Source organism: Mobula birostris, chromosome 8, assembly GCF_030028105.1.
Source record: "Mobula birostris isolate sMobBir1 chromosome 8, sMobBir1.hap1, whole genome shotgun sequence".
Taxonomy (NCBI): Eukaryota; Metazoa; Chordata; class Chondrichthyes; order Myliobatiformes; family Myliobatidae; genus Mobula; species Mobula birostris.
This window is the reverse complement of record NC_092377.1, coordinates 159,899,321-159,924,530: the sequence shown is the minus strand read 5'-3', so window position 1 is coordinate 159,924,530 and position 25,210 is coordinate 159,899,321. Positions and strand designations below refer to the sequence as shown.

General features: G+C 42.4%; 1 protein-coding gene across 1 annotated transcript in view; it reads left to right on the top strand.

Moving 5' to 3' along the window:
• Positions 1–25,210, top strand: part of LOC140201870 (MOB kinase activator 1A) — a 42,448-nt gene continuing 17,238 nt past the window's right edge. The window contains exons 1-3 of the mRNA XM_072266618.1: positions 1–216; positions 15,823–15,989; positions 17,593–17,686. Coding sequence (XP_072122719.1) covers positions 203–216; positions 15,823–15,989; positions 17,593–17,686 — 275 coding nt within the window. The 5' untranslated portion in view covers positions 1–202. The remainder of the gene's footprint in view (positions 217–15,822; positions 15,990–17,592; positions 17,687–25,210) is intronic.

Genomic DNA, 25,210 nt, shown 5'->3' with positions numbered 1-25,210 from the left:
CTGAGGCAAGTTTCGCGAGATTCCGTGGCCTGTGGTGGGAGAGTTGGTCAAGTTTTTTTTTGTTTCTGACGGGGAGGTTTTGCAGTTGACGCTTTAAAGCAGCTTTTGGTCTCCTTAAGGTGGTTCGGATTGGAATGTCTGTGCCAGATATATTCTAACCCGTCTTTTCTGGTGATTTTTGAGTGGCGCAAACTAGAAGAAAATGAGCTTCCTTTTGTAAGTATCTGTAGGCAGCTGTGACTCAGGCTGGCTCCTCCATTCTTCCTGTTCCGCTGCAGAACTGTGGTAACTTTGGGCCTGTACCTCTCTCTGTCTTTCTCTTCACCTCGGGCTTTCTCTCTCCTTGCTGCCCTTAGTGAGGCTGCATCTCCTTCTGAGGCGCCATGCACCGGTTAATACCCTAACCTATTGCTGCATTTGTGCCTTTGTTGATTAAACACTATTCTACCTGGTAACTTCCCTATTTAAAACAAAAAAAAACTTGAGTTTTGGAGCTCTGTTCTACGTGATTCTAATTTCACTTCCCGTGACACAAATATTCATAGTTTGTTTTAGTTGCAAATCTAAATTTATCTTTGACTTTGGAACTCTGTTGTCTCTGATCCCAGTTTCCACTTCTCATGTTCAACAAATATTACTGATACTTCTTAATGGCTAGAAAATACACTTTGATTTTGACTTTTGGGATTCTGATCCCAATTTCATTTCTCAAGTTGAAGAAATACTATTTACAGTTTGTTTTAAAAGGCGTTCGTTTAGCAATCTATGGTTGCAGTCGGTTAGATAACAACGGTTTGAAATGTATTTTGTTTCTATTTCCATTTTGGTGAAGATGGGAGAACTGTATTACGTTTGATTTCTTCATTTATATTCTTTTGATTATTATGTACATATTGGTGATGTGTTTGTAAGAGTTCCTCCACCCCCAAAATAACGTTGCTTCCAGCTGCAAGTGTCCAGTTCTGCTTTGTACTGTATTAATACTCTTCAAAATAAATTGCCTTGGGTTTCAATCATTGTTCTCTGTCATTCCTACTTCCTGGAATTTACTAATCTTGACTTTGTCCTTTGCCTATTACTAACAGTCGTCTGTTTGCATTTTCCTGTGACCAAGAGACATAGGTACAGCATTGGGCCCGTTCAGTCTGCTCCACCTTTCTATTATGGCTGATTTATTATCCCTTTCAACCCCATTCTCCTGTGCCTACTCCGCATAACTTCTGACATCCTTACTAGTCAGGGACCTCCACTTTAAATCTACCCCAGTGACTTGGTCTCCACTGCTGTCTGTGGCAATGATTTCCACAGATTCACCCATTTGTGGGTAGGTGTTATGTGTGATTATAAAAATATTAAGTGAAGGTCAGATTACTTCATGCATTACTTAGAATTGGAAATCATAGCAAATATCTATTAAAGTTTATAATAACAATCTTGAGATCCTATTGAATCTCGAACTCAAGTTATTTTGAAAGTCGGAGTTTTGTTTAATGTGGTGTGTTTTTGTAGAGAAATACGACTGAGGTTTGTGGAAACTGGCTGATTCTGAATTACCTAGTTAGTATATACCCAGTTCACTTTGTTATGACAACTCCTGATGATGAGAAACGCCTGAATATATAGTGAAACAACAGGCATGTTTTGAAGAAAAATGGGATACCTACTTTAAAGATATTGTGCTTCTAAGCAGGATTACTTTTTCTGGTTTTGCAGAATGCTGTAGCCTGCAGATAACCCTGTTCAGATGAAGTCTCTTAGGCCGTAGTCTGATGTCCTGTGGTTGAAGTTCATGCTTAGCTTTTAAGCGTAGGGGATGTTCATGTGCTTATAACAACCACAGGGTTTTGGCAAACAGGAGATGAAGATGCTGGTGATGTACACAGTCAGTGGCCACTGAGTGTATGTTCGTGGTCTTCTGCTGCTGTAGCCCATCCACTTAAAGGTTTGATGTGCTGTGCGTTCAGAGATGCTCTTCTGCGCACCGCTGTTGTAATGTGTGTTTGAGTTACAGTCGCCATCCTGTCAGCTTGCACCGCCTTGGCCATTCTCTGACTTCTCTCGTTGACGAGGTGTCTTTGCCCACAGATCTGTTGTTCACTGGACATTTGTTGTTTTTTGCACCACTCTCTGTAAACCTCAGACGTGTGTGGAAAATCCCACAAGAACAGCACTTTCTGGGGTACTTAAGCCACCCCATCTGGCATCAACGATCAATTTCTGTTTTTTCCCCTCATAACTGCCGCTCACTGGATGTATTTTTTTTTCTCTCACACCATTCTCTGTAATCTTTAGAAACTGTTGTTCATGAAAACTTCAGGAGATCAGTTTCTGAGATGCTTAAAACCACCCCGTCTGTCATCAACAATCATTCCATGGTCAAAATCGCTTAAATCACACTTCTTCCCTTTTCTGATGTTTGGTCTGAACAACTGAACCTGTTGACCATGTCTGCACGCTTTTATGTATTGAGTTGCTGCCACATGATTGGCTGATTAAATATTTGCATTAACGAGCAGGTGTACCTAATAAAGTGGCCTCTGTGTGTAAAGATAGGAGATGTTCTCCTGGCATCTTCCTTCACATCATTTGCAATGTGTTTGGACAAAAAGTAGTGAGGTAGTGTTCATGGGTTTTAATTTTTATTGAGGACCCTTCTGACCCTGTGAGCCACGCCACCCAGCGATCCCAGATTTAACCCAACGCCATCACGGGATAATTTGCAATGACCAATGAACTTCCCAACCAGTACGTCTTTGGGCTGTGGGAGGAGACCTACACAGTCATGGGGACAATGTAGGGACTCCTCACAGATAGTGGTGGGAATTGAGCGCAGGTCACTGCTACTGTAAAGTGTTGTGCTAGCCACTTCACCGCGGTGCTGCCCATGGTCCATTCTGAAATCTGATGGCGGAGGGGAAGAAGCTATTCCAAAATGTTGTTTGTGTCTTCAGGGGCCTGCTTCTCCTCTCTGATGGTAGAAATGAGAAGAACGCATGTCACAATTGGTTAGAGTCCTTAACGATGGGTGCCACCTATTTGAGGAATTGTCTTTTGAAAGTTTTCTCAGTGGTAGGGAGTCTAGTGCTTTTGATGGAAGATGCTCAAGAATAATTGGATGGAGGTGATTTTCTGGGGAGCTGCAGTAGGAATTTGATATTGTACACTTGTCAGTAAACATCACTATTCCACTTTTGATCATTGATGGTATTTGGGCTGAGAAGGTTACCCTGAAGAAATGTTCTGAAGCAGAGACCCCTCTTTCCCTCCCCCCCCCCCCCAAACCTCTACAACAATCTTACTTATACAAAGCATTTCAGCAACCAGTAGAGATTTTTTCATAATTCTTTTCAACAAGGGCTCCCTGGTACCACATTTAAAATGTTTCTTTGATATCAGGGACATTGTAATAAGTTTAAGTTGCTCAGGTTGTTAGGGTTAAGTTACTTGTGTTTTGAACATCATGTTTAATTTGCACTGCATTCTAACTGATTTCAGGTACCTTAATTTATAAATGAAGTCAATATAGGGAGAGACTCTTGTCTTTGTTACTGAAATTCTCTAAATTGTGCTGGGAATAATTTATCATGTTCTGAGGACCTGTCCTTCACATCAACTTCAGGACTGACTAATTTTCTGTTTGTCTTTTCTCTGTGTGTTGCTTGGATTTCCAGCATCTGCAGATTTTTTTGTCATCGTTTCTGTTTGGCTTTCTGGGCTGGGAATGAGATTTTATTTTCATTGTCCATGGCACATTATACAGTCTATGTCTTTGTATTCAGGAGTTACTGGATAGCAGGATGTGGTTCGTTTCTTTACCCGAGTTCTGATGGCCCCCTTCCACTGCTGCCTGTCTGAACCTGTACTCATTCCAAACCGCTTCATCGACTCAGTTCATTCTTGCTAAAAGGGTTTCACTTGGTGAATAATGTGGATCCAGCCTCATCCTATTCTTTCTAGGCTGTTTATGGTAGGGGTTTCAGACTGGGGTCCACAGACCCCTCGGTTAATGGTAGGCGCCCATGGCATTTTTTTAAAAAAAAAGCTGGGAGCCCTGGCTCTATGAATTTCTCCTGTGCATTGATGGCCTTACTTGTGCTCTTTACCTGCTCTTGCCCTCTGTCTCCAAGCTGTAAGAAAATTGCTTCCAACCTCCATTTTTTTTTCTCTATTGTCTATTCCTGGTAATTGATCAAATTAACTGTGAGTCTCAAGACTTTCAGTCTCTTTGACTGGTTTGCCCTTTTAGTTTTCCAGTAAAGATTCTGGTTTCTTCATCTCGGGCACATTAATATGTCATAATGCCGATTCTCTACTGGTAGTTGTGCATACTCAGTGGCCACTTTATTAGGTACAGGAGTGGGACCCAGTGTGGTCTTCAGTTGCAGTAGCCAATCTACTTCAAGGTTTGACCTGCTGTGTATTCAAGGACACTCTTCTGCACACCACTGTTGTAATGCATGGTTATTTGACTGGCTGTTGCCTTCCTGTCAGGCCATTCTCTCCTGACCTCTCTCGTTAACAATGTATTTTTGCCCACAGGGCTGCCGCTCACTGGAGGTATTTTTTTCTCTCGCACCATTCTCTGTAATCTTTAGAAACTTGTGAGTGAAAGTTCAGGGAGGTCAATTTCTAAGATGTTCAAAACCACCCTGTCTGTCATCAACAATCATTCCATTGTCAAAATCACTTGGATCACACTTCTTCCCTATTCTGATGTTTGGTCTGAACAACAACTGTACCTCTTGACTATGTCTGCATGCTTTTATATGTTGAGTTGCTACCACATGAATGGCTATTTGCATTAGCAAGCAATTGTACCTAATAAAGTGAACACTGAGTGTATCTTTCTCTTTGCACGACTTGTCTGAGAACATTTTCTGGACTTTAGCACTTGTCCATTTTCCTCCTCTTCAGAACCACACCGATTTGTCTTTGCTTTCTATCCCCGCTGCGCTCTACTGTTCTGTCTCCTCTGGCATGGTGCTTGGTGCACAGTTTTACTCTTTGCCCTTCCTTTTTCCATTGTTTAAAGGTGATTATTTCCCTTGATCTGTGCAACATATCCCTTACCACTCGCCTTTCTACTGTCCAAGGTGCCTAACTTTTCTCCCAGGTGGAACAGTCATTTATTTGCACTACTTTCACTTTGTGTACAATATTTGCTGATCACAATGCATTCTTCACATTTGAGACTGTGGAACCACTCCATTGACTTTGTACAGTAAGTGTGACTGAAGGTTCTGATATCTGTGACTCTTAATTCTACATCATGTATCCATTAAAACCTATAGTCAGCAGTTTTTTACTTGCACCTTCCTGTAGATCAGTGTTTCCAACCTGGAGTCCACGGGTCCCTCGGTTAATGTACGGGTCCATGGCTTTTTTTTTAAAAAAAAAGGTTGGGAACCCCCTGCTGTTGATCTATCCTCACATTCCTTGCCTCAGTACTGTTCACTTCCACATTGAATATTGCCCCCCTTGTCGTTGATTTATTTTGAGCAGGGGTTCCCAACATTTTTTTATGCCATGGATCAATACCATTAACCAAAGGGTCCATGGACCCCAGGCTGAGAACCCCTGATTTGGAGATGCAGCACAGTAACAAGCCCACCTTGCCCTGTAACGCCTGCGTAACCAATTAACCACTAACCTAAATGTCTTTGGCCTCTGGGAGGAAACGGGGGCACCCTGAAGAAACCCTTGCGACCGCGGGGAGTATGTATAAATTCCTCACTGACAGTGTGGAATTGAACTTGGGTGACTGGCATTGCAGCAGCATTCTAACTGTGCCACACAAGATTTAATCTTGTGTGACATCCCTGTTCTGTTTCTCCAGTCTTTGTACCTGCTTGAATCCAGTTACATCTCTAACTCTTCCAATTCTGTTGAAAGTGTATCAACTGACCTATGAATTCCTGGCTTTTAATTCCAAGTTCTCAGCATCTATAGCACTGAATTCTCTACTTTTGCCTCTTTTTACTTGCTCCAATTACCTTGCCCCAACTGCCATTAGAAAATCCATAATTTATTTAGTTGCCTTTTGCATTATTTTTAATCTTGTGCATTCAGCAAATGAAGGGCTATAATAGGAAAATGATGATAGCATTGCTGTTGCAAGCTTCTTTCTCTGCAAACAAACTTGCTCTGTATCCTTCTGTAGTCCTTGGTTGTTTCTTCATTACAGTTGATTTGCAAGAGTCTTTCTGCATTTCCTGCTTCTTCCAGTCCTTTAACAACATAGTTTAATGTAATTTGAGGGGCCACCTGAGGACAGTTGTAGAATTTCAGTTTGCGTCATCCACTTTATAAAACGTAGAACAATTGGTCACATGGGTGTGATTGGGTGGTGCAAGACGGAAGGGCCTGTTACCATGCTGTATCTCTACATAAATAAATAGAGGTTGTGCTGAACTTTTAATCTACTAAGATTAATCTAACGCTTCCCTCCTATATAATCTTAGATGTTTCTATTTATTTATTTAGAGATTCAGCATGGTAACAGGCTCTTCCGTCCTGCATTGCCCAGTTACGTCCATGTGACTAATTATTTTATGTTCTCTGAAATGGATGATGCAAGCTGTCAACAGATGGGGCCTCAAGTTGCTTTAGAATACATAACCCTTCATTTTATTTATCATTCACGTGCTTAAGAGTTTCCTAAATGCCCTGGGTGTATCTGCCTCTACCACCATCACTAGCAGTGTGTTCCACACACCCATCACTGTGTGTTTTTTTTTAAAAAAACTTGCCTCTGATATGAAGAAAGTTGCTCTCCGACACCTTATTTCCCCCCATACTTTCCTCCAATCACGTTGAAATTGTGCTTTAGTGGATTTGCAGAGTGGTATGTTGCTGCCTATAAGCAGCAAGTCTTATAAGGGTCGTTGAACTGCATCTATTGAAAGTATTTTTTTCACTCCTGCTTTTTTGGAAATGCTATTATTTTTAATCAAGATTTAAAATAACTTTCATAGCGCAATCTATGCACAGTTGTAGCAGTGCTGCTTATTACAGGATGTTGCCATCATTAAGTATGATTTGTAGCCTTGTATCATTATGAATCTTCTGACACATTTCTTAAACAAATCTTCATTTTTTTTCTAACAAGTTTGCATAGTGTTAAGGTTTGTCCTGCTGAAGGCCAAGACTCAGAGATCACCAAACCATGTGAACTGAACTAGTGAGGGTAAAAAAAGACACTATTATCACACCCCTTTTCTGAAGCAGTGTTCAACTTAATAAATCCCAGTGCAATTTCTGGCTCATGGCAGAAATATTGGATGTCTTGTCTTCAGTTTTTGATACTTTGGGTAGCAATTCTAGCTATAATTAAAGCTAGGGCGGTGCGGCAGGTAGTGCTGCTGCCTCACTGTTTTGCCGACACAAGCTTGATGCTGAACTGTGGCAAGCTGACTGTAAGTACTGTCTGTGATTGTGTGATTTTCCTCCACTACAGGGGCTGTGGTTTCTATCTTCGTCCCACAGACACAGTAGTTTAAATGACTACTGTAAATTGCCCCTAGTGTGAGCATGTGACAAAACAGAGTTGATGGTCATGTGAGAGGGGATAAATTGTAAGGCAACAGGGAGCTGGGAATGGAACTAATGGGATTGCACTGCTAGAAGCTAGTATGGATCCAGTGTGCTAAATGGCCTCCTACAGTGACATAAGTCAATATTGTAAATGCACTATGAAGAATTAAGAAAGATGTATTGTTCGTTTCAAAGTTCAAGACCTTCACACTCAAAGTAAATTTATTATCAAAGTGCATATATATCACTATATACTACCTTGATCGTCATTTTTTGGAGGCATTAACAGTAGAACAAAATACAATAGAATTAATGAAAAACTACACACACCTGACAAACAACCAATCTGCAAAATGAAGCAAAAATGTGCAAATACACTCAAAAGAAACTTGGAACATGACTTGTAGAGGCCTTGCAAGTGAGTCCGTGGGTTGCAGTGAGTGAAGTTATCCATACTGGTTCAGGAGCCTGATGGGTGAAGAGTAATAACTGTCCTCGAACCTGGTGGTCTGGGACCTAAAGTGCCTGTACCTCGAGCTTTCCTAACCTTTTTATGCAATGGACCAATGCCATTAAGCACGTGGTCTGTGAACCCCAAGTTGGGGACTCCTGCTGTACTTCCTTCCCAATGACAGCAGCGAGAAGAGAACAAATCCTGGATGGTGGGTTTCTTGATGATGGACACTGTTTTCTTGTGGCTCAATGGTGGTTTTTTTAATATTAATTTATGAACTTTAATATTTTTGCATTATACTTTTTGAGTGATCTAAAATAACAAGTTGTAAAGCCAAATCTTTTCAAGGTAAAAAGCTTTTAATTGTTTGAAAGCTCAAAGGCTTAGGAGATCACATGTGCTGATAGAGAGAGGTGAGATGAGGCTGAGTACAGGGCTACGGTAGGAAACTTTGTCACATGGTGTGAGCAGAATTATCTGCAGCTTAATGTGGAAAAAGACTAAGGAGCTGGTGGTAGACCTGAGGAGAGCTAGGGCACCGGTGACCCCTGTTTCCATTCAGCGGGTCAATGTGGACATGGTGGAGGATTACAAGTACCTGGGGATATGAATTGACAATAAACTGGACTGGTCAAAGAACACTGAGGCTGTCTGCAAGAAGGGTCAGAGCCGTCTGTATTTCCTGAGGAGACTGAGGTCCTTTAACACCTGCCGGACGATGCTGAGGATATTCTATGAGTCTGTGGTGGCCAGTGCTATCATGTTTGCTGTTGTGTGCTGGGGCAGCAGGCTGAGGATGGCAGACACCAACAGAATCAACAAACTCATTCATAAGGCCAGTGATGTTGTGGGGATGGAACTGGACTCTCTGACGGTGGTGTCTGAAAAGAGGATGTTGTCCAAATTGCATGCCACCTTGGACAATGTCTCCCATCCACTACATAATGTACTGGGTGGGCACAGGAGTACATTCAGCCAGAGACTCATTCCACCGAGATGCAACACAGAGCGTCACAGGAAGTCATTCCTGCCTTTGGCCATCAAACTTTACAACTCCCTCCCTCGGGAGACACCTTAAGACAATAGGCTGGTCCTGAACTTATTTCATAATTTACTGGCATAATTTACATAATTACTATTTAACTATTTATGGTTTTATTACTATTTATTATTTATGGTGCAACTGTAACGGATAACGAAAACCAATTTCCCCCGGGATCAATAAAGTATGACTATGACTGACTGTGACTAGAGGTGCTCTTAAGACCCAGGACTGTTTTGCTTTCATAGTCATAGTCCTACTTTATTAATCCCAGGTTTTCGTTATTCGTTACAGTTGCACTTTGATTGTAAGCCTGCTGAGGCCAGCGTCTGTCACAGTGCATCCATAAGCACTGATCACAGATTGTACACCTGCCTTCTTGAAGGGTTGGGGGTGGCGAGGAGCTTAAAGATTAGCCTGCTGAATCTCATTTGCACCTCCTCCAGGAAGCTTTTAAAATAGAGGTGGATAAGTACTTAATAACCAGGAGATGGAATGGTATGGAAAAATATCCCAGAAGGTGTTGATGCCAGCATAGATTAGACAAGATCTAATGTTGCTCTGTGTTATGTGTGAGAGGGACCATGTAAGACTGGGAATCATAGAGCACTACAGCATAAAACCAGACATTCTATCGATGTGTACCTACAAACGTAGATCAAAGCCCCCATACCCCTCCCATTCATGTACTTATCCAAACTTCTCTTAAACCTTGCATCAAACTTGTATCCACTACCACTTCTGCTGGCAGCTCGTTCCACACTCTAGTTGAAGCTCCTCCTCATGCTCCCCTTAAACACTTCACCTTTAACCCATGATCTCTAGTGCTAGTCTCACCCAACCTCAGTAGAAAAAGCCTTAAAGTCACTAGAGATTTTTTAAAAAATCAGAGCAGGCCAATTTGCCTTTTTGAGCCTCCTCTGCTCTTCATAGCAGATCTTAAATCTCAGTACTATTTTCCTGCATTTCCCTGGTTTGCTTGGTCCCCTCGGTATAAACAAATCTTCCACTCTCAAATTCCAATGAACACCAACAGCATCAATAGCCCTTGAGGGAGAGAATTCTGAAGATTCATACCTACCAAATGAAGAAATTTCTCTTCATCTCAATCCTAAATGACTTGCCTCTTATCCTGAAACTGTTTCCCTTAGTCCTAGACTCTTCTGCAAGGGAAAACATCTCTGCCCCCAGCCCATCAAGCATTATAAGAATTTTGTTTTGATAAGGTCTCTTATTCTACTGAATTTTAAAGAACCTCGTCCCAGTATACTTGATCGCATCTCATCCAGCAAACCCTGGAATCCACATTCCACGAGTTTACTTGGGTACTATTTAGTCTGGGTGCTGTCCCACCGAGGCCCTGTACAATTTCAATGTCTTCCTTACTCCTGTATTCAAATCCTCTCATGATGGCAACATATCTTACACCTTGCCAATCACTTGCCCTACCTCCATGTTGGCCTTAAGTGATGTGCAGGGGCATACATAGTTAGTCTCTTTGAACGTTGTCCCAATCACTTGGCGTTCAAAACTCTGCTTTTCTGTTGTGTGCACTAAGGTCAATGACTCATGTTTTTCCATAGTGCATTCCACTTGACATATCCTTACACAATCACCCAGCTTTTCCACATTAACAAACTTGAAAAGCCTGTGTAATTTGTACACTTCAGCTAGATTACAGATGGTGAATAGCTTGAGCCCAAGCACTGATCATTGGAGTATTCCGCCCTTCCTACCTGAGCAAGTTGCATTCATTCCCATTCTTTGCTTTCTGTCTGATAAGCATTTTCAGTTAATGGCTCTGTTATCCCCCATTTCATGCGTTTTAAACTTCTTGACTAGCTTCCTCTCTGGGACTTTATCAAAAGTTTCCGAAAATCTAAATACAACACATCCACTGGTTTTCCCCTTATCTATTCTACCAGTCATATCCTCAGAGGTCCATTTGGTTAGTCAAATGCAAATTTCATTTTGACTTTGCTCGTTGCTGAGATAGATCATAGAAAACTGGACAGTACAGCACAGTAAGTTTTGATGCAAAGATGAGTGGAGGAGCAGATAGGCTGTAGAAGGACTTAGACAGAGTAGGGGAATGGGTAAGAGAAATGGCACTGTCGGGAAGTGTATGGTCATGCACTTTGGTAGAAGGAATAAAAGTATAGACTGTTTTCTAACCAGAGAGAGAATTCATCCGTCTGAGGTGCAAAGGGGCTTGGGAGCACTCATGCAGGGTTCCCTAAAGGTTACTTTGCAGTTTAAGTTGGTGGTGAAGGTAGACGCGAATAGCTTCTTGATTAGTCAGGACTTGAAAGGTTACTGGGAGAAAAGGAGGGAGAATGGGGTTGGGAGGGTGGTGGATCAGTCATGATGAAATGGCGTAGCAGACTCGATGGGCCAAATGGCCTAATTCTGCTCCTCTCGAACAGGCCTTTGACTCATGATGTTTTGCTGACCTTTTGATTGCTCTTAGAGTAGGTTCAATCTTTCCCTTCTACATTGCTCTCCATTTTTCTTTCATCCATGTGCCTATCCAAGAGTCTCTTAAATCAGGGGTCCCCAACCTTTTCTCACACCACAGACCAGTTTAATATTGACAATATTCTTGCAGACCAGCCAACGGTGGGGGTGGGGGGTGGGATCAAGTTCAACAGTGCGTGACGGGGAATGAGGAAAAGTGCAGCTGACTCATATCGTTTCATATCGCCAAATCATATCGTTTCCTCGCGGCCTGGTAACACACGCTTTGTGGCCCAGTGGTTGGGGACCGCTGTCTTAAATGTACCTGATGCTGTCTCTATCACCACCCCGGCAGCAAATTCCACACAAAAAAAAAGAAAAACCTACCTATGACATCCCACCCTCCCATATGTTCCTCTAATCACCTTAAAATTATGCCCCCACCCCCACCCCCCGTATTAGCAATTTCTGCTCTGGGATAAAATGTTATAGGATAATACAGATGAACTCATTGATGGCAAACGAGGAGCCTACCTGAGCTAATCCTGTGTAGCCCATATTCTTTTATCCAGCTAATGATCTAAATCTCTTGATATGTTATTATTGTGCATGCTTCAACCACTTCCTCTGGCACTTTGTTCTATATATACACAGTCCTCTGTGTGAAGGAGTTGCAACTCTGGTCCATTTTACATCTCCTCTCCCCACCCCACCCCCACCACTTTAAACCTATTTAACTTTTGGTTCCCTTTCCCTCAAAAAAAGGCAGCGTGACGCTGCATGCACATAGTCACAGAACAATACATCATGGAAGCAGGCCCTTCCTGTTCTGTACTTGTTTCCCTGTCCCTGGGGAGAAAATCTGTTTGCATTCACTCTATCTCTGCCCCCTCACAATTTTATAAACCTCTATAAGGTCACCCCTCAGTCTCCTACTGCACTCCAAGGAGTAAAGTCCTAGCCTGCCCATCTTCTCTCTATAACCCATGTCCTTGTCCTGCCAACATTTTCGTAAATATTCATGGCAGTGTTTTTCATCTTTCCTCTAACCGGGTAATAGGTGTTATGTTATTACACCCTTTGTTGTGAATTCCAACTTTTTGCCTGCTTCAGCTAGTTTAGAACCTAGAGCTATACAGCACAGGAACAGACCCTTCAGCCCACAGTGTTGTGCCGAACTAGCTAAAAAGTAAACCCAAAAACGAATCCCTCCTACCTACACAATGTCCATATCCCTCCATCTTCCTCATTCTGATACCTATCTAAATGTCTCTTATTTGCCTCTACCACCATAGCAGGCAGCACATTCCAGGTATTCACCAGTCAGTGTGGGGGGAAAAAAAACACTTGCTTCTCACATCCCCTTTGAACCTGCCCCCTCTCACCTTCAGTGCATGCCTTTTGGTATTAGACGTTTCTACCCTGGGGAAAAGGATACTGCCTGCCTACTCTCCCATTGCCTCTCAGAATCTTGTAAACCTCCATCAGGTCTCCCCTCAGCCTCCAGAGAATGCGTAAATGCCCCCTAAACCTTTTAGTGCCTCTGCGTGTGCCTGTGTCTCTTTTTCTTAAATAGTTGGGTTATAGTTATCACCTTCCATTTCTAAGGAACATGTTAGGAAATCTGCGGAACTTTGGGATGTAAACTATAGGGACCTTTGGCTACAGTTAGAATTTCTAGGGATTACAATTTGGGTCATTTCTCAATTCTACCAGTTTCTCATACTTGCCAGGCCCTTGATTGAAGACCTCTGAGGACTGACATAAATATTACTTCATTTGATCTCACTAATCTCTTGCTTTTTGTGTAAAGTTTTCAGTCTGCTTTTATACTTTTTGCCACTATTTTGTCCTTTATTAATTTTTTTGGTTCTTTTCTGGATTCTAAAATATTCCCATTCATCAACTGTATTGTAATTTTTGTAAGCAATTTTTGTATACCACTGGTTTTAGTACTTCTAATTTCCTTAATTAGTCATTGATGAATCGCTTCTCCATTTGTTTTGTTTTGGTCTTCGTGTATATACGTAAATAATTTTTGCACTGTTTCTTAAATGCCTGTCCACCATCACACTTTCCAGTGTAGCTGCCCACTAAACTAGGGCCAAGGCTCTTTTCTTCTCTTCATATTTGCCTTTGTTTATATCTTAACAGAATTTTATAGGAGCTCCATTGAGAGCAACCTGACAAGTTGCACCTCCATCTGGTATGGGATCAGCAGGGCATCAGACCAGAAGTCCCTACGAAGGACTGTGAGAATGACTGAGAGGTATCCCTACCATCCATTGGGGTTATTTATCAGGAGTGCTGCATATGCAGGGCCCTTAATATTATCAAAGATCCCTCCCTTCCATCCAGCATCTTCTACCATCGGGCTGTGTAAAAGCAGGAGTGATCAGGACAGAAAACAGTTTCTTCCCTCAAGCCATCTATACATTACAATATTCAGTTTATGCTCTTTACTTTGTTTATGCGAAATTCACCTTTATCCTTGCTTTCCTCAGTTATTGTGTTTTATATGTACTATTGTGCTTTTCACCCTGGTTCAGAGAAACATGTCGTTTGACGGTATACATGTATATAGTTCAATGATAATAAATTTGATTGTAGTGGAACCAGGTGTTTTCAAATTCTACCACCTCTTTTTGCTGCGTGATAGCAAACGTCCAATCCCAGCACGTGAGTGCCATTGCGAAGAAGTCATGACAGCGCTTCTGCTTTGTTGGAAATTTGTGCCGATTCAGCATGTCGTCCAAAACATTAACAAACTTCTATAGGTGCAGTGCAGAATATCCTGACTGGTTGCATCACTGCCTGGTCTGGAAACACCAATGCCCTTGAACAGAAAAGCTGCCAAAGCCCATTCCATCACTGATAAAGCCCCCTCCCTCAATATCACACATCTGCAAGGAGCGCTGCCACAGAAAAGCAGCCTCCATCATCAAAGACCCCCACTATACAGGCCACGGTGTCTTCTCACTAGTACCATCAGACAAGGAGGTACAGGAGCCTTGGGTCCCACACCACCAGGTTCAGGAATAGTTGCTACCCTTCAGGCGTCAGGCTCCTAAACCAGCATGGATAACCTCACCTCAACTCTGGACTGATACCACAATCTGTGGACTCTACAACTTATTTACTATTATGATTTTGTTTGTATTAGCCCAATTTGTCACTTTTTCACATTGGTTGTTTGTCCGTCTTTGTGTGTAGTTTATCATTGATTCTATTGTATTTCTTTGGTCTACCATGGACGCCTGCAAGAAAATCTCAGGATAGTACATGGTAACACGAGTGTACTTTGTTAATAAATTTACTTTGAACTTTGAAGGCTGCTTTTGATGAACCCTCCTTCAGAGTGCAAAATGAGATCCTGCCTGGTCTTTTTCCCTCGGGTTCAGAGATTCAGGTGGAGGTTATTGTGAGTTTATGGGACTGGGGGAACGTTCGACACGGTGGAGTGTGCTAAAGAGGACAATGAAGTTCAGTTAAATTAAAGGAATAGGCTTCAAGCAGCTATGTGTGTGTTTTTTGCTCTCTCTTTTGAATGTGCTGTGCATGTTTTGCACCATGGCCCCAAAGGAACACTGTTTCGTTCAGCTGTGTTCATTTATGGTTGAATGATATTTAAACTTGAATTTGATTTGATCTGAGTTTGAGGATGCTGGACTGGTGCCTGGTTAGAGGCAGTCTCCTATCAAATAAAATAAACTGCAGAAATATCAGAGCTATGAATATGCCCAGTGATTGTAGCTACTAGGAGCAATGTGGCCTAATATTCCAGTATTGTAATGCACATGTGACTGATTCTGAGATAGCCTTGTTTATGGCTATCTTGTGAATGGAAATGCTTCATCAAATTTCTGGAGTGGCTAGCCTCCTCCTGGAAATGGTTGCAATTACATCACCCTCTGGAACAGGGGTTCCCAAACTTTTTTTTTAATGCTGTGGACCCACACCCTTAACCCAGGGACCCCAGGTTGGAAACTTCTACTCTAGAAACACAGGATTCTGCCGATGCTGTGAATCCAGATTAACACACACAGAATGCCAGAGGAACTCAGGTCAGGCAACATCTATGGAGAGGAATAAAGAGCCAAATTTTCAGGGTGAGACCCTTCATCGGGGCTGAAATGTCAACTCTTTATTTCTCTCCATAGATGCTGCCCTACTTGCTGAGTTCTGCCAGTATTTTCTGTGTATTACCCTCTAGCAACAAGTATTTTAACACATTTTTCACTGTTTCCAAGTCCTTCACTCTTTCCTTCTGCTTCCCATTGGGCAATTTCCTATCCATCTCCTGCATTGGGAATAACTTGTACCAATTTCATTTCAGTGGGAATCGAAGTAATAGAACTTTCAAACCAAAAAAGAACATTCCAGAAGGTTCTCACCAGTATGAGTTGCTAAAGCACGCTGAAGCAACCCTGGGCAGTGGTAATCTTCGTCAGGCTGTTATGTTACCAGAAGGCGAGGATCTTAATGAATGGATTGCTGTCAATAGTAAGTTTGGCAAATTTGTATTTTTGTCTCCCAACTAATCTACAGTAACATTACCTAACTCGTGTGCGTAATTCTTTTGTACAATATGATATGTAACTGTACCATTGCAGATTATCTTCTCAGCTGCCAGGGCCCTCAGCTTTGGAATACTCTGCTGCCTGTATAATATTTCATGATATTGTCATGTTAGAGGCAATTGCAAGGCTACAGGGGAATGGGACTGATAGGATTGTTCTGCTGGAAGCTAGTATGGATCCAGTGGGCAGAATGGCCTTCAGTGCCATAATAAGTTAAGATTGCAAATACAGTCTGAAGAAATATGAACAAAGTATTGTTCATTTCTTTCTACATTATGAACTTTAATTTTTTTGGCTTGTACTATTGAGTGTGCCCCAAATCACGAGTTGAAAAACCAGCTCTTTCCAGGATTTCATTTTTTTTTATATAAAGTGTTTGGTTGTTTGAAACATCATGGACTTAGAGTTCACCTTTGCTGAGAGAATGGTCTAAAGACCCAGCACTGGTATGCTTTGATTGTAAGCCTGATGTAGCTCTGGAATACTCTGCTGCCTGTGCAGTATAATATTTCCCAAATGTGGACTGAGTGCCCAATGATTGATCAAGTATTCCTGATAAATTCTGTGGCAAATTCTCGATACAGTGTTTTAAAGACACTTGTACTTGTTTTCCTGGAAGAGCCCTTCTGCCCATCTTGTCCATGCAGACCATCTGTACTAATCACATTTCCCACCATTTACTTGATCCATGGCCTTCCCTCCTAGCTTTCTGGGTGGCTTTGATTTTTTTTTCTGTTGATTTGAGTGTTTGTACAACTTTTCTTGAAACGTCTTGTTGAAACAAAGTGGAATATGGTTCCATCTTAAACTGGGGTTCCAAATTGTATTCCTTTTTGGGCTTGTATCACTGAAAGCACCGAAAGTGTTACAGAAATGAGTATTTTTCCTCCCCCCCCCCCCCACTGTTTCTCTGTTCCCTTTTCCCCTTTGCTCCTCTCCCCGATGGTACAATAGTATAGTGGTTAGCATTATAATGCTCTACAGCACCAGCAATTGGAAGGTTGGCATTCAATTCTTGCTACTGTCTGTAAGGAGTTTGTACATTCTTCCCATGATTGCGTTTCTTTCCTCCAGATGCTCTGGTTTTCTCCCACGTCGCACAAAGACGCGGGTCAGAGTTAGTAAGTTGTGGGCATTCTATGTTGGTGCTGGATGAATGGCAAACTTGTGGCTTCCCCCAGCACATCAATGATGCAGACGCTGTATGTTTCAATGTACAAGTGACAAAGTTAATTTTATCTTAATTTATAAAGCTAATCTTTAACTTTCATTCCCCGCAAAATAAAATACTGAATTATTTTGGAAGTATAAAATTGACATGTCTGGGAATTAAATAGTTAGTTTGCCAAACATGAGATTCATTTTTGGTGTTTAGATCCTTGTTGCTTTAGGTAAAGTTTTATAACAACATGGGGAACATTTCCTGTGGTTGTTTTAAGCTGGAGGCTGCTGTTAACAGTACATTTTAAATATTAAGTTAGTGACCTGAGGGTTATCATAAAAATGACATTGTTATTTCTTTTCAGCTGTGGACTTCTTCAACCAAATCAACATGTTATATGGAACAATAACAGAGTTTTGTACGGAGCAAAGCTGCCCTGTTATGTCAGCAGGACCAAGGTAGGCTGAAATGCTGTATATTTTATAGTAAAATTTTTATGAAGTTGCTGAATGGCAAGACAAATGACTTAATGGGGAAATATTAAAAGATGAAAGTGAATTTATTATCAAGGTGCATAGTATACGTTACCATATGCTACCTTGAGAATCATTTTCTTGCAAGCTTTTACAGAAGAAATTAAAGAAATAAATGTTCAAAGTACATTTATTATCAAAGTATGTATACTATATACATCCTTGAGATTCATCTCCTTACAATAGAACCCATTTTAAACAAACACCCAATGAGCAGGGGCAAAAAAACAAATCGTGCAAACAATAAAAGTAAGCTAATAACATTCAGAACTGAAGTTCACAAAGGTGAGTCCACAACCTCTAAGTCAGTTATCACTGCAGCCGATTCAGGAGCCTGTTAATTGCAGGCCACGGCCTCAGTTCAGCGCAGAGACAGGTAAACCTTGAGAGCAGCGAGCTGAATAACAGCCCATCTCTCGCCTCCGGTCCCGACACCCTGACCTTCTCAATCTGGCCTAGCACTTGAATCGGCCAAAGCTAGGGTCCTTTCTTGCTCTTGGCTCCAGGCCCTGCTGCTTTGATGTGCCCTTGGGCGTAGGGCCTGCTGCCTCGATTTGGCCAGTATCTGAACTTTTCAATTCAGCCTGGTGCTTATATCAGTCAAACCTCGAATTTTTTCCTCTGACTCGGGCCTTGGTTCAACTGCATTGAGTTGCCTCCGAGTGCACTCCAGCAATGGCCGAACATTGGCTTCTTCCCCTGCTGTTGTGTCCGGGCCCTGCTGTCTCAGTTCGGACTGTACACGCCATGCTACAACTGTCCTGCACCTTTGAGATTTCAGCTCACACCACAGAAATGCCAGGTTACAGGCAGTTCAAAAGTTTAACTCCAAAAGGGAAGTTACAGGCTATTGATCGCAGTGATTGAAGTACTACAGAATCTGTGAAAAACCACACAAAGACTGGCAAGCCAATGTGTAAAAGAAATCAAATTGAGCAAGTTGAAAGAAAAATGATAATTAATACTGAGAACATGAGTTGTCAGAGTCCTCAAGTGATTCTGTAGGTTGTAGAATCAGTTCAGAGTTGTGATCAGTGAAGTTGTTCACACTGCCTGATGGTTGAAGGGTAATGTGTATTCCTGAATCTGGTGTGTGGGACTTTAGGCTTTTGTAGCTCCTAACCAATAGTAGCAAGAAGAAAGCATGTACTGAATGATGGGAGTCTTTGATCAACGCTACTTTCTTGTGGCAGCGTTCCATGTAAATATACTCAATGCTGGGGAGAGTTTTGCACTGATGGTCTGGGTTGTATCCATCACTTTTGGTAGCCTTTACCAGTCCTGGGAGGTGGTATGCCAAATCGAGTTTGCAGTAAATGTTTTCCTGGAGTCGATGTAGTATAATTTCACTGAATGTTTGGTATGAGGGATCGAACTGTCAGGAATGTTAGTGTCATTGTTCTAAACTTGAGGGAATGTAGATCAGTAAGCAATTTTATGGAAGCATGGGGGATTTTGAATGCAGTGACAGGATGTGTGCAGAGAGCAACACGCGCAATGTTGGGTGAACTCAGCAAGCCAGGCAGCATCTATGGAAAAGAGTATGGTTGACATTTTGGGCCGAGACCCTTTAGCAGGAGTAAGAGAGATGAGGAGTCAGAGTTAGGAGGTGGACAGAGGGGAGAGAGAAACACAAGGTGATTGGTGAAACTGGTAAAGAGGAAGGGTAAAGCGTTGGGATGTTGATTGGTGAAAGAGATACAGTTCTGGAGAAGGGGGAATCTAATAGAGAACAGAAGGCCATGGAAGAAAGAAAAGGAAGGAGCACCAGAGGGAGGCGATGGGCAGGCAAGGAGTGGGGAATGGTGAAGGGGGAGGGGGCATTACTGGAAGTTTGAGAAATCACTGTTCATGTGCAACGGGTCTGTTCCTCTCTCGCTGGAGAGTTTGGAGCTAAAAGGTCCGGATCGCCAGCTAAGAGATTGGCCCTACAGATTGGGGCGGCACAGTAGCATAACCCCATTACAGTGCCATCAACCCAGATTCATTTCTCAATACTGTTTGTACGTCACCACAGGGGTCATCAGGTGTAAGAGTGTGGCACAGATTCACTGGGCAGGAAGGTGCTCTTACTCTGCGGTATGTCCAACTATGAATAAATCGCCAAAAAGCAGAAATCTTTATTTGGAGAATTGTTTGGAGTTTACTTTTAGAGAGCTGTGGCTGCTGGATTTCTGAATAATAAGAAAGGCAAAAATGAATACAGTTTATTTTTTGTCGTAGTCACAGTGATCATAAAGGTCTTGGATTAATTTGTTTGTTATTTGCAGTATCGTATGATGTAGGTGATCATTGTCTTTCCATGACCATGATTCTTGTCAAATTTTTCTATGGAAGTGGTTTGCCATTCTTCTGGGCAGTGTCTTTACAAGACGGGTGACCCCAACCATTATCAATACTCTTCAGAGATTGTCTGCCTGGTGTCAGTGTTTGCATAACCAGGACTTGTGATATGCACCAGCTGCTCGTACGACCATCCACCACCTGCTCTCATGGCTTCACATGACCCTGATCAGGGGTTGGGGGTGGGGTGGGATGTGCTAAACAGGTGCTACACCTTGCCCAAGGGTGACCTACAGGCTAGCAGAGGGAAGGAGCGCCTTGCACTTTGGTAGAAATGTGTCTCTACCCCACCACCTGGTCTAGGATTAGCCACGATACAGTATAGCTGGGTGACCTGGAAGTGTGCACTCAGTAACCAGTTTATCAGATGCCACCTATAAATAGTAAAGTGGCCACCGAATGGATGTTTGTGGTCTTCTGCTACAGTAGTTCATACACTTGAAGGTTCGATGTGTAGTGTATGTGTGGTTATTTGAGTTGCTGTTGCCTTCCTGTCAGCTTGAACCAGTCTAGTAATTTTCCTCTGACGTCTCTCATTTACAAAGCATTTTTATCCACAGCACTGCTACTCACTGGATTGTTTTTGCTTTCGTCACCATTCTCTGTACATTCCAGAAACTGACGTGCATGAAAATCCCAGGAGATCCGCAGTTTCTGAGACATTCAAACCACTCTGCCTGGCACCAACAAACAATCCATATTGAAAGTCACTTAGATCACGTTTCTTCCTCATTCTGCTGTTTGGTCGGAACAACAACTGAACCTCTTGACCATGTCTACATGGTTTTATGCATTGAGTTGCTACCACATGATTTGACTAGCTAGATATTTGCATTAATGAGCAGGTGTACATGTGGCTGTTGGCTTTATTTTCTCCTGTGCTCACAGATATCTTTAGGAAACCTACAATTAAACTTGGGTAGAAAGAAATGAAACCTTAGATTTGATATTTCATTAGTTTTGAAAGGATATTTAAGAACAAAGTGATGGAAATGCTTAGCTGAACGAGCAGCAGTCATGGAGAGAGAAACAGAGTTAACGTTTCTGGTCAATGATCCTTCAGCAGTTCTGAAATTCGAACACTTCACCGATGTTACCTGACCTGTTGAGCATTCTTTGCACTTTGTTCCAGGTCTCCAGCCTCTGCAGTTTCTTTTTTTTTGCCTTTTTATTCTAGTTGGTTTGTCATCAATGCGTATAGGGCAGAAACTGCTCAGTTGTAATTAAGGGGGCTACTAACAAAGTTTATTCTTGTATCTGAAGTGAACTTGTGATAATATATATAACATATAACAATTACAGCACAGAAACAGGCCATCTCGGCCCTTCTAGTCCGTGCCGAATGCTTACTCTCACCTAGGCCCAGCTACCTGCACTCAGCCCATAACCCTCCATTCCTTTCCTGTCCATATAGCTGTCCAGTTCAACTTTAAATGACAACATCAAACCTGCCTCAACCAGTTCTGCTGGAAGCTCGTTCCACACAGCTACCACACTCTGGGTAAAGAAGTTCCCCCTCATGTTACCCCTAAACTTTTGTCCTTTAACTCTCAACTCATGTCCTCTTGTTTGAATCTCCCCTACTCTCAATGGAAAAAGCCTATCCACGTCAATGCACACTAAAATTCTAAAGCAAGGAGTATTTTCCACTTCCAACTTGATACTACAAGTTTCAATCCTAATTCAAAGTTCGAAGTCAATTTATTATCAATGTACTTGGTCACCCTGTGATTCGTTTTCTTGCAGGGATACTCAATAAATCTAATAACCATAATAGCATCAATGGAAGAACGTACCAATAGGACAGATTACCAGTGTGCAAATACTGAAAGAAATAATAGTAAATAAATAAGCAGTAAGTTATTGAGGACATGAGATGAAAGTGCTTGAAAGTGTATTCATAGGTTGTGGGAAGTATGTAGTAATAGGGCAGGTGACAGTATCCCCTTTTGGTTCAAGAGCCTGATGGTTGAGTGGCAGTAACTGTTCCTGAACCTGGTGGTGAGTCCTGAGGCTCCTGTACCACCTTCCTGATGGCAGCAGCGACAAGAGAGCATAACTTGGTTGGTGGGGTTCCCTAATGATGGATGCTGCTGTAGATGTGCTCAATGGTGAGGAGGGTTTTACCCGTGATGGACTGGGCCTTGTCCATTACTTTTTGAAGAATTTTTGGTTCAAAGCATTCATTGGTGTTATTCTAGCAGGCTGTAATGCAGTCAGTCAATATACTCTCCATCACACATCTACAGAAGTTTGTCAAAGTTTTAAATCTTATGCCAAACCTTTGCAAACTCCTAAGGGTGCTGCTGTGCTTTCTTCATAATTGCACCGAAATGACTTATCCATGCTCTTTACCTTTTTTAAAAAAAAAAGCTATCACATTTACATCAAAACATACAATTAAGTGCATCTACAAAGGAGAAAATCTGCAGATGCTGGAAATCCAAGCAACACACAACATGCTGGAGGAACTCAGCAGGCCAGGCAGCATCTATGGAAAAGAGTTGACATTTCGAGCAGAGACTGTTCATCAGGACTGAAGAGAAAAAGATGAGGAGTCAGAGTTAGAAGTGCGTTATTGTTTGTGAGGTGCTGGGAGCAGCCCCAAGTGTAGCCACGCTACTGGTGCCAATATAGCATGCCCACAATTTACTAGCGCTGACCTGTGCGTCTTTTTGGAACGTGGGAGAAAACCCATGCGGTCACAGGAAGAACATGCAAACTCCTTACAGACAGCAGTGGGAATTGAATCCCAATCTTCTGATTGCTGCTGCTATAATAGTGTCCCGCTAAACACTGTGCTGCCATGCTCTATCCACTGAATCACACCAGTAGCATCCACATTGGCACAAGTAAAATGTCAGTGTTTGTCCTTTGAACTGCTGCCGAGTTCCCTGCACGTAGGGATAACTGTTACTAATTTGGGAACTTGCATGACCAGCTGTTTTCATTCTTGCATTCAAATCAGTCTGAAGCTATGGGTTCCACTGCTTTGTATGTGTGTGACATTCAACAGAAACAGGATGGCAGAGAGCGATTGATAGTTTTTGGGTCAACGTGTTGATTTGCTTTCTCTTGCCACCTCACTCTTACCCCCTGTACTAGTTGTCAAACTGTATTCAATTGGATTACGGTATTTTGGTGGTTTCACAATATTCTTCCCATATCCTGTAGTTTCTATTGGTATACACATGTACGATCAAATACTTTGGGGCCTGAGGCGTGGGAAGGCGCGCCTTTGGGTTGAGAGGGTCTGAGATCAAAGATGTGCCGAGTGAGTTTGTTTGTTTGGTGTTTTTTTTTTACACAACTCCTGCAAGAGTGGGAGATTAGGGAGGCTACCAGTGTCCCTGGTGACTTCACCTGTAGGAAGTCTGCCCAGCTGAGGCTCCTGACTAATCATGTGAAGAAGCTGGAGCTGGACTCACTTAAGATCTTCTGTGATGCTGAGAGCATCATAGACAAGAATTTTATTAAGGTGGTCACAATACCATACTATCCAAGCCATGCTCTCTTCTCGCTGCTGCCATTAGGAAGGGCATAAAGGAGCCTTAGGTTTCACACCACTACGTTCAGGAGCAGTTATTACCCTAAAATTATTAGGCTCTTGAACCAACATTCACTCACCTCAGCTCTGAACCGATTCCACAGCCTTTGGATTCGCTCTTCAGGACTCTACAACTCGTGTTCTCAGTATTATTTATTTACTGTATAATTTTATTTGTGCAGTTTCTTCTGTACATTAGTTGTTCAGTTTGTGTGTACTTTACATTGATTCTATTGTGTTTTTTATACATACTTTGATAATAAAATTACTTTGAGAAGTGCAGGCTGCACGTAGTTAGGGACCAGCAGTATGGGGAAGACAGTGCAGGATTCTCTGGGGACGGGGTGCTGATCTTTCAGGGTACAGCAGCAGCCAGATCAGTGGCACTGTGACTGTCTCTGAGGCTCAGTAGGGAAGAGTGAGGTCAGGCAGAGCAATACTGATGGGAGACTCAGTAGTTAGGGAAACACACAGGAGATTCTGTGACTGCAAAAGACGTTAGGATAGTCTGTTGCCTTCTGGGTGCCATGGCTGAGGATATCTCAGAGTGGCTGTAGAACATCTTGAAGAGGGAGGGTGAGGAGTCAGCATTCGTGGTGCACATTGGTAGAAAGGAAGGGGTCTAGAATAGTGAATGTAAGGGGTAAGGAAATGGGCTGGAAAAGCAGTCTCAAAGGTAGTAGTTGCTGGACTACTGTCAGTGCTACTTGTTGGTCAGTGCAAGAACAGTAGAACAGAGAAACTGATGTAGAGGGTTAGGGTTGCAGGTTCCTGGATCATAAGAACCTCTTCTGGGGCAAGAGTGACCAGGAGAATAGGTTGCACCTTAGCCAATATCCTGGTTAGGTTCAATCGTGCTGCTCAGGAGGGTTTAAATTAGTTTGGCGGGTGGGGTGGGAAACAGAGCACAAAAACATAAGAAATAGGAGCAGGAGTAAGACATCTGGCCTGTCGAGCCTGCTCCACCATTCAATAAGATCATGGCTGATCTGGCCATGGACTCCTCTCCACCTACCTGCCTTTTCCCCATAACCTTTAATTCCCCTACTATGCAAAAATCTGTCCAACCTTGTCTTAAATATATTTACTGAGGTAGCTTCCACTGCTTCATTGGGCAGAGAATTCCACAATTTCACCACTCTCTGGGGAAAAGCAGTTCCTCCTCATCTCCATCCTAAATCTACTTCCCTGAGTCTTGAGGCTATGTCCCCTAGTTCTAGTCTCACCTACCAGTGGAAACAACTTTCCTGCCTCTATCTTGTCTATTCCTTTCATAATTTTATGTGTTTCTATAAGATCTCCTCTCATTCTTCTGAATTCCAGTGAGTACAGTCCCAGGCGACTCGATCTCTTCTCATAGTCTAACCCCCCTCATCTCTGAAATGAACCCGATGAACCTCCTCTACACCACCTCCAAAGCAGTTATATCCTTCCTCAAGTAAGGAGACCAGAACTGCATGCAGTTCTCCAGGTGCAGCCTCACCAGTACCACATACAGTTGTAGCATAACCTCCCTGCTCTTAAATTCAATCCCACTAGCAATGAAGGCCAACATTCCA